General features: G+C 36.0%; 1 protein-coding gene across 1 annotated transcript in view; it reads right to left on the minus strand.

The window, feature by feature from the left end:
* The window catches only part of CRYBG1 (crystallin beta-gamma domain containing 1), a 52,076-nt gene that overhangs the window by 6,008 nt on the left and 35,747 nt on the right, over positions 1–10,321 (minus strand). The window contains exons 11-18 of the mRNA XM_023530958.1: positions 8,538–8,664; positions 8,319–8,351; positions 7,319–7,431; positions 5,588–5,717; positions 3,078–3,217; positions 1,634–1,757; positions 1,039–1,197; positions 104–119 (exon numbers count right to left, since the gene is read on the minus strand). Of these exons, the coding sequence (XP_023386726.1) occupies positions 104–119; positions 1,039–1,197; positions 1,634–1,757; positions 3,078–3,217; positions 5,588–5,717; positions 7,319–7,431; positions 8,319–8,351; positions 8,538–8,664 (842 nt within the window). The remainder of the gene's footprint in view (positions 1–103; positions 120–1,038; positions 1,198–1,633; positions 1,758–3,077; positions 3,218–5,587; positions 5,718–7,318; positions 7,432–8,318; positions 8,352–8,537; positions 8,665–10,321) is intronic.

Consider the following 10,321-nt stretch of genomic DNA (forward strand, 5'->3'; position numbering starts at 1 on the left):
AGAAATGTCTAAAATTTTCTCAAAAGGCGTACTACCCAACTATAAAAAAAGAATACAAATGTAGTAAAGTATGTTTTAAATCAAAAGTGTTATGAGTCCTTACCTGAAGTGAATCTACCCTTAATATATAAACAATGTTCACATGACATTAACACACACTGTTACAGAAAATGCCTATGAAAAGTATACTATTCTATATTGAGATAAAAAGATTGTGATAATCTAGGACACTTTACTTTCTCTCATTGAAATGTTTGTTAGAAATTATTGATGAAAGGTAGTGTTTCATTGAATTTTTTAGTTCAAAGGCAGAAATTGTTTTTTTTTTTTTATGCTTCCATATTATAGCTCATGCTATTCTATGCATGTCTAAACAGTACTTCTGTTTACAGAAAGGATTCTCCCTCAAGCTCAACAGACCTAATTAACAAGCCTTTCACAAGGCTGTATGCCTTCTTGTGACTCATGGAGCACCAAGTTAAAAAAAAAATCAGGAGCAAACAGTCAAGCCCATTAAATCAAGGAGCTAAAAAGAATATCTACAGTTGAAGCATGAGCTTCTCTCATAAAATCTTACTACATTCTGCTCTTAAATGTGTATTATGGCAAGAATGATGCGAGAGGGAGAATGGAGTGTTTTCCATTTTACAAGGTATGATTGACACTTAGGAAATGGACTGTGTCCTACATAGAGTGATACCTATTCACTCTGTGTCCTAGTCTGTGAGGTCCTCCAAAACAACCAAGAGTGATTTGTTTTAATAATGTTGGGGCTTATAGTTTATTTCTATAACAAGTAGACTAAGAAAAAAGAGTAACAGCTACTTCCTTTTTCTATGACTATGTAAAAGTCACGTATAGATATAAATACTCTATCTTGGATCAGTGTTAGATTTACCTCTCATTTTAAGTTCCTAGACCGGTTTTATAAGAGCTAAGAAATATTTTCATGAAAACCCTGAAAGTGCTCCAGGAATCATGAAATAGCATCTACTTGAAGATGCTATCCCAGACCTTTGTCTAATCCTGAAAGCTCACCCTGCATTTGATGCATCCTTCTTGATAAATCCAAATCTGATCATCCGCACCAACGTCCTCCATGACCTGTATTCGCAGAAGTTTCAGATCCTCTAGGTTTCCATTGGTTGACATGAATAACCCTGTTGCTTTGTTTCGAAGTCTGAAATAAATTCGTTTCTAGAAGACAAAAACCCCAGTAGTAATCATATATAAGTTGTACTGTTAGAAGTACTGAGCAAGCATCAACAGTTGGGGCAGAATCCAAGGCAAGGTTGGATTAAGGATAATTACTATACCCAAGAGTCACAGAGACTTTAGGATTTTCTCGGTAAGATTTTGACAAAATTTCAAAGAAGTGCCTGGGGCAGGGAGCCTACCACCTATGGACATCCCAAGCCTTGGGACATGCCGTGTTTTGATGTGAGGCATGGTAGCATTTCTGAAAGCAGGCACAGCCTCTTAACACCAAAAACAGAGCCCCAATTCCGGAATCTGGGTAGGTAAAGGGAGGGGCCAATTTCAAACTTAAAATTGAAACTGAAAATTAGAATTATATTTACTCCCCACCAAAAAAATTCAGAGTCTATTCAAAGCACGAAGAAGAAAAAAATACCTGAACAAAAGGTCGTAGAGAACCTATTTGGTGACAGCCACTGAATTCATACCAATTAGGTATTTCTGCTGGTGACAGTAGGAACTGTCGACCCCTGTAATTGCCATATTCATAAGTAACCCATCTGGAAAAAAAAGTAGTAACCACAAGTAAGCTACAATATCCATTTGTCTGTGGGCCCCAATTACACTTATTTTTAGAATGCTTCCAATTTTTAGACTGAGCTTTATACTGTAAACATACATGCGAGAAGGAAACTACCTTATTTTCTAAAACACTTAAAACACCCATTTCTTGACAAACAGCAAATTCTTGGTACATGAGTAATGCCAGAAAAGATCCATTCTTGAGGAGAATAGGTAAGTTTTTCCCTCCAATAAAGCAGTGAAATAGAGAGGATAGTCTTTTAGTGGGACAGCCCAGTACTTCCTGTGAGCTTTTCATAAAACATTTTCAGTTGTAATAATGGGTCTTTTATTTGAATAGTTAATATTTGTAAAGTTCTTTGTGTGTGGCATGTGCTAAGTACTATATAAGGGATAATTAGGTAAAAAATAAATTTTTGTCTAAAATGAGTAATCTTTCTCAATTCAGAAAACTGCTAAAGAAACTCGGGTCTCCTAGAGATGCTGGTGCCCACACCTGAGCAAGTACAGGTTCCAGCACACAATGGCATGCAGGCAACCCAGCAGCCTTCCTCTCTAGCTGATCTGTTACATCAAGGAAAGGTGTTCTTGACTTTTAATCCTGAAACTCTAAAATGTTATCATCTTGATCATTTTATCATAAAAAGAAATTAAAACCTGCTGAAAAAAATATCACCCATAATTCTAGCACTCTGGTGATTGTTTTTTAAATAGCTACAATCGCCTCCAACATTTAATATATACAGGCAGACAAAACCTGTTTTTTGAAAGAATACTTTCTTAAAAACATTACATTGATAATTCTTACTTATTTTTGCATCTTATCTTTACAGTTATTCAAAGTTGAGATGCCATGTTGACCTTTAATCATGCATAGCATCTGCTAGTTAGCATCTCCTAGCTAAAGGGAAATCCCAGACCTTACTCCAAAATCAAAGGACTTGGTCTTTCAAAAGACAAGAAAAATTAGCTCTCTCTTTCTTACTTGTTAAAAAAGTGCTCAATAAATTTACTGAGCACTGCTTTTCAAAGCATTCCCCTAAGTACTCTGAGAGGTGTGAAAGACAAAGTCCTTAAGCAAACTAACAGTCTGGAGGAAGAGATGAAAGTCGCCTCACATATGGCTTTTCCCATATGGAAAAGGTATACTGTGAAAGTACATAATTATTAACCCTTACAGAAAATAGGGGGTTATGTGTCAATTTGTTTAAGGTAATGTAGGAGAGAAATAAAATCAAATTTAATTTTTAGAATCGATTCTTCTATTCGTCTATTGAATAAACAAGTAACTCACTTACATGCCACCAATCACCTGAACAGAGCGTATCTGTGTGTTGAATCCTAGGGATCGGAGGTTAACTGTTTCTGCATTAAGTTCAATCTTTTTTCCTTTGAAGTCTTCTCTTTCAAAAAGAATAATTGTTGGTTCAGAAAATTCCTGTTTAGGAACAAAGATACTGTTCAGTTACTCATCTTTGATAATAACTTGAAATTATGCAAAAATCATCTTGTTCCAAGGATGGAATAGAAGATCTGGCCAGACTTGGCCCGTCAAACTCCCTTTCCCAGAAAGTCTGGGTGTTAATATACTCCAGAGCTAAAGAGAGGAAGGAGAGAGGGGCAGGAAGTTTTCCTATTGCACTGAGGGCAGGTAAATGTAAGTAGTGTTTTAAAGCTGGCAGGGGTGGGGGAGGGAGCAAGATATCCTAGGCACAAAGAATGGAATGTCAGTTCTTTCAATCTTGCCATTTTCTATTGAGATAAAGAGGGGCTGGGACTGCTATGGACATAAATAGTGAGGGTCAGAGGGCTACTGCAGTCTTTGGCGTCCAGTGGTAACTGTTAATCAGGCAACCTTGAATGCAGTTTCAACTGCCTTTTTTTGTTGTTTTAATTGTCAGTAGACAATGATTCTGTGCATTCATGCTCCCCAACTTTCCTGTAGGAATAATTATTAGGAGGAGAGAAAAAAACAAGATGGAAGCCTGATGTTCAAACTCATTTATTTTCAAATTATAGACCCTCATGACCTTAAACTAATCTCTAATGATAATAATCCTAAAATCATAAATGATACATCAAAAATTCCCTACCTGTTAAAGTTTTGTGGCAAGGGTGTGAGACTTACTGTTTCATTTACGTGAATGTGCCCTGACATGTAGGTTTTGTTGGCCAGTAAACAGATTAATGTGTAGAGATGGTTTGTGATACCCGTAAACAAATGAATCTTACCACATCATTCCATGTTTCACTGCTACTATTTTCACATCTCAAGAAAGGTCAACATTTTAATTGAACAGGCAGTAAGGGATGAGATAAAGCTAATTCTTTCTGCCTTTAAAACTAAAATCAACTATATATGTTTAAAGCTTTTTATGAGAGATCAGCTACCAAAAAAATATTTCCCAAACTACAGACATTTAGACTAACGTGAACATTATCTTGCAGTTTTGTTCTACTGAATGTTGCTTTGACTACATCAAAATTAAAGATGTAGTTCAAAAAGGGGCACTGTAATCTGGATTGGCACGTACGTGGTAAACTGGGAAAAGCCATTTGCCTGCACATCTCTAAAGCAGTAACACATTTAAAAACTGTATGAAATTTCTGCAATTAATAACAAAAGATACAAGAAACTAAATAAAGAGCCAGACAAAGGATATAAATAGGCAATTCATTGGACAGAAAACCCAAATGACTATTAAGTTTATGAGATACCAACCTAATAGTGAAACACAAATTAACACAACAATGAGAATACTTTCTGCCCAATTCCTTCAAATGGACAAAAATTAGAATGATGTGGGAGCCGAGAACACTCATGCACTGCCAGCAAGAATCTGAAGTGGTAGAATTTGGCAGTACTTAGTGAAACTGCATATTCATGCACACAAAATCTGGCAAATCCACTCTTTAATATACTTGCCTGAGACTCTCACACAAGTACGTAGGGATACATGTGAGGATTAAATAAAAAGTATGGTGATGGAATATATATACAAAGGAATATTACTCAGCCATAAGAAGAGATGAAATACTGCCATTTGCAACTTGGATGGACCTTGAAATAATCATATTAAGTGAAATAAGCCAGACAGAAAAGGTTGAAAATCAGATGATATCACTTAAATGTGGGATATAAACCTAAAAGCAACAAATGAACGGGACAAACAAACAGACTCATGGATAATGGACTAGTGGTTACTGGGGGGGCAGGGAGGGAAAAATAAAAAAATGTTAAAAATTTTTTTTAATGAACAAATGTGATAGAATACTTGTACTAATTAGAATCAATAAACTAGAAATACCTACAGCATAATGGACAGCTCTTAAAAATTTTTAATGTAAGTATTGTTATGTTTATAATACAATGAGAACTACAGCAAAAAACTAATAAATCAAAAGCCTAAATATAGATTTTTTGGGAAAACATTTTATAAGAATATCCAAGCTGCATCTCAAACACTTTAGAACAGTGCCTGTAAAGGGGAAAGCAATGGAAATGGGGATCAGGTATGAAATGGAAAAACCAACAACACAGGAGAGGGACCTTGAACTAACCCATGACGATTATGTGCCATAATGGACTCAATACTTTACCTGAAGTCTAAGAAAACAGCAAACAAAAAACTTACATGTTAAAGATCAAAAAAGACCGGAAAATTCTGGGATGTAAAGTTCTACTGCAGCTGTTTTTCTGCCTCTGACTTTAAGTCCCGAGTAGGTCTACTTGCAGGTTTCTTGCTCTGACTATCAGCTGTGTGAACTATACATCTTTGTTACACTATAGTCACACTGCCATACTCACCACATCTATAAAACGAAGAGATTTCACAGTTGCTCCAGGCAGGCATCCCATTGCAGAGAGACAAGGATAGTGGCCTTCTTCCAACACATATTGGTTACCAGAGAAATTTTCTCCATCATATACAACCCAGCTACAGTAGGAAAAACCACACACACACATGTGCAATATGTGATTTGAGTGATTCCTATTCAAAAAGTCTGACTTTTAGAGGTGGCATGCTATAAAATAAACATATGCTTATGCTAACAGTGTGCTTGCTTCAAAAATATCTGGACATATTTACTGCATTTAATCTTGTGGCAAATATTTTTTCATAATAAGTCAGTTGTTAGCTTTGCATTGGGAAAATAAAACTTCTTTCTCCAGGAAGTTATTCATGTTTTTACCTCTCCAGCTTCCAGCCTTCCTTGTCCTCTCATCAGTGTCACCATTCTTCTGGCCAGTGTAGTTTGTCAAGCCCTTGGAGTCCTCTGAATAATACCTCGACCTTCATAGCTAGTCAGTCACCTGGGTCTACTGGTTCCCTCTCAAAATTTCTCTCACATTCCTTTATCCTTGTTTTCAACACCTCTGCACTAGGCCAGGAGTCAAAATACTATAATGACTTAAGTCACTTAGCTTCTCTGGGTCTCAGCATTATTGTAAAATGGTGATGCACCATGGTTCACTACAACAGTTGGGCATTTTTGTTTCATTTTTTTTTTTTTTAATACAACAAATGCTTATTGAGGACTAATTGTGTGTGTCAGGTACTTTTCCATTGCTGGGCTAAAACAAAGTTCCTGCTATTCTGAAGTTTACACTCTAGAGAGCTGAGACAGACAATAAATGAACAACAACAACAAAATACATGTCTGATGGTAATAATGAAGCAGGGTAGGGGATAAAGAGGAACCTGGACAGAGGTGGAGGTATGCGCTGATAAACTATGAGGCTTAACTGTAAATCTACGTTTGAATGCACAGCTAGTGCTCTTTCCACTTTGCAATGCAAGTGAGATGATGGTGCTGTTTAGACCATAAAGAACTATATGATTAAAGGCACTATTATTATTATTATTATTATTATTATTAGACTTGGTTCCTCATTACGTCTGGCACAGGTTGCTCTAAGGTTTTCCTGACCAAGTTGTCCCTGACCTTGGGCTCTACTGTAAATGTAAAGCTTTTGCAAAACTACTGTTTTCAGCATGGCATTTCCATATTATTGTCTTTCCCTGTCTTGCTCAGCGGGAGCCTTCAAGACCTGATCTCACCCTCCCTGTCCAAACTTGCTTCTCCTCTCCCCAGTACAAAGACCTCCCAGCTAGAGAGGGTCAGTACTCCCTGATCAGCATACACACCAGTGTAACCATGCCTTCGCCTAGCATGCAGAATGCCTATTCTATCCACCTGTAAAAAAAATCTACCTTGGGAGGTGCCTTAGAGATTATCTAGAGCCCCTTTACAGGTGATGGGACAGTCCTAGAGAGTAGAGAACCTGGCTTGAATCCCATTGCACAATGAGGTGGTGATCTTCAACTTCTCCAGTCCACACTGATCTCCATTATCCTCCGACATCCCGCACTCAGATGCTACAAAGGATACTTTAGCACTACCAGAGGCTTGTATTATTTGGTGATTTCATATAGTACTAAGCACCTAAAGAGGCCACTAAGTACTTGCTGGTGTGCAAATTCAATGTCCCTCACCCCTAGTGATAAGGCTCTGTCTGCCAGTCCACTCTACTTACCTGCCTCCTAAGACCCTGCAAGACTTGGTGGAAAATGAATCATCAATTTGACTTGTTGTTTCTTCAAAACTGTGACTGGAACCTTGAAACTGTGGTTCCGAAAACAAGTGAATCTTTGAAAAAGGAAAGAGAAATATGTAAAATTATTTTGCAAACACATTATTCAACCTTTGAAATAATGACCCAAACATAACCTGTTAGCTCATTACAGTAAACCGGTATAAATTTTATAAATCCTTTAATTTTCTACTACATTAATGATCAATTAGAAATACTTTGGCTGCACCATTCATGCTTGTTTAATTCTGAGACATCAAAGGATGTTTCAACAATAGAGGCAGCTTTCTAAAGAACAACCTGTTGTAACAAGCTATGAGGCATTTTAAAGCTTTATTGTGGCCAAAAGTAATTGTTCATCAGTTCTAACATTTACAAGAAACTATATTTTGGAAATGTAGCATAGTTTTACTCCCTCTCAATGGAAGATACTTGCTGACTGATTAGAATCTTGCACATGCCAATAAAGAAGACTACAGTGGTGTTTGTGCCTCTATAATTATGACCATCTGAACACATCCATTAAAAAGCCTAAATAACAAATGTAACATTTCGGTTGCTGTAGACAGTCAGCATTCAAAGGCTTCACTGAGAGACCATATAAAAGAGATCATATGAAATGTCTAATGCAAACACAGCAAATATGAAAATTCATTTTACTCTATTGCAATAACTACATATATTTGAAACATTAATCTGTATTAATGTAAACTGATTTAATGTAACGATAAAAAATTCTACTTAAGAGCATTTTATAGGAAGTATACAGATATGGGTCAGTGCTATCAAGCATTAAAATTAAATCTAATTTAGAAATATTTATATTTTAAGGCATAAAAATAGGTAAACCTAACAAAATGTCATAAATGTCTGGTATTTTACACGTAAGTTCAGCTTTTCAATGGAAGGCCGTAATTATAAAAAATTGAATTTTTTTTGTTACCTGATTTCTTCTCCTTGGGCCAGTGAAAGAATCCTAAAAAGTTTTAAAGGGAAGAGAGAAGAAAATGAGTAGAGCATATATCTTGAAAAAGTTTTTTCTTCCAGATTAGCAATTACTATTAAAAACAATCTCAGAATAGCTTCTATAGTGTTAAGTATTACACGTTAAGGGAATCCAAAATTCAGTTAAATATTCTCATACAAAAATATAACTCCTTACCAAACATATGGGTTGAACAGAAGAGATTTTACAATTTTTTCCTCCCCAGTCCTCAAAACTGGTATAAAAGCCTTTATCCAGTATATACTGTTCTCCTGTGAAGTCAGGATTTTCATAGGCTACCCATCTAAAGAAACAAAAACAGTGACTTGTTATAGTTCATAGTTTACATATACAGTAAAACTAACACACACATTTGGGTAACTGTATCATATAGAAACTTTGTTTTACTAATCAGTAATCTTTATTTTTCTGATTCTCCATAAATCTTTTAGGAACAAATAGGTTTGTCTGGATGACAAAGTGGTAAATGAAAGAGTATCTTTAAGTGAACTTTTTGGTGTTCTCACTTATTCCATCCTATACCTTGAGAAAGCTTCCACGGAGATATTTGTGTATATTTTTTTTCTAATTCTATTCTAAGGAAACAATTTAGACTTTCAAAAAGTACCTGTAAAAGTTCTTTTAGTGGGCAAGTAAGAATTATTTTAGCATTAAAATATTTTTCCAGAAAGACATTACAGGAAGCTGTCTCTATTACACAAAAATTGACAAAAGAAATGCTTAAAAATTAAAAATAAAAAAACCCCAGCTAAGTATCTAAAATTTTGTTATGGATTTCCAACATGATATGCCTACATAATAAGCAAAATTGAACAAACTCTCAGAAATACTAAAAATAGATCTCTTTGGAATGTTTTCACTATCTTTTTAAGTGTAAAATCAACAAAACCAACATATTGGATGCTATTTCTTATCCAAAGATAAAGTCTTTGAGGGGAGGAAAGTTTTTCAGTTCTGTTATAATCAAGAGATAACTCAGTGTCTCAATTCATTGCCCTGCTCTCTCACAGCTCAAAGGAATAATGCCTTTATGCCTCTATGCATACTGAGAACTTTACAAAATGCTTTCATATCTATTATCACATTTAATATTCTAGAGAGGTACTGATTTCCCCATTTTACAGAAGGGAAAACCTAGACACAGAAAACAATTCATTTATTCATTCAACAAACATCGATTAGCCGTTTACCATGCAAAGATGAAAAAGACAAAATTCTTGCCCTCAAAAGCGTACATGTGAGTAAGAAGTATCACATAAAATTATCTGTTGGTGTGTTCTGAATAGGAACTGACTTGTCCGTCCAAGGTGACACAGCTGGTTAGTGGCCAGGGATGACTGAACACATGACTGAGTCTCCCGAGGCTCACCAAGGTCTCTTCACTTCATGACCCGAACTGCCACTTGCCCTATAAATTCTCCCTTCAAGTGATACTTGGAATAGTCCACACACTTCATAATTAGAACAGATTATGATTTTACTATTTGAAGAGCTTGACTTAAAAACTCAAGTAGAGTCATTACTAGGAAACGAACAGCCATCAAGAAGAAAAAGAACACTGCAAAAATCTCAAGTGAAGTAGCTTACGACTGCTAACATCTGTACACTCACTCCTGGCTGTTTGAACAGAGAAATTACTATAAGCACCAGTTGGTCTCTTCCAGAAAATAATGCTCCCACGCTTCAGAACTTCATTAGCAACTTAAAAAAACCTATTCTTTAAATTGTGAGGTGAGGAATGAGGAGACCTGGTTCTAGCTGTGGTCATGACATTAACTTTCAGATAACTTTGAAGAGGTCACTTAACCTTAGTGAAAGTTTGTATTTTCATTTAAAAGTGGGTTGGCCCAGGTGCCAGTGCTGCCATCATATGAGGTTGTACCGCCTTCAGTACCTGTGTGTTTTACCTCTGCTCACACAGCCTTTGGCTATGAAGAGAA

The sequence above is a fragment of the Pteropus vampyrus genome, unplaced genomic scaffold (assembly GCF_000151845.1).
Source record: "Pteropus vampyrus isolate Shadow unplaced genomic scaffold, Pvam_2.0 Scaffold58, whole genome shotgun sequence".
Classification (NCBI taxonomy): Eukaryota; Metazoa; Chordata; class Mammalia; order Chiroptera; family Pteropodidae; genus Pteropus; species Pteropus vampyrus.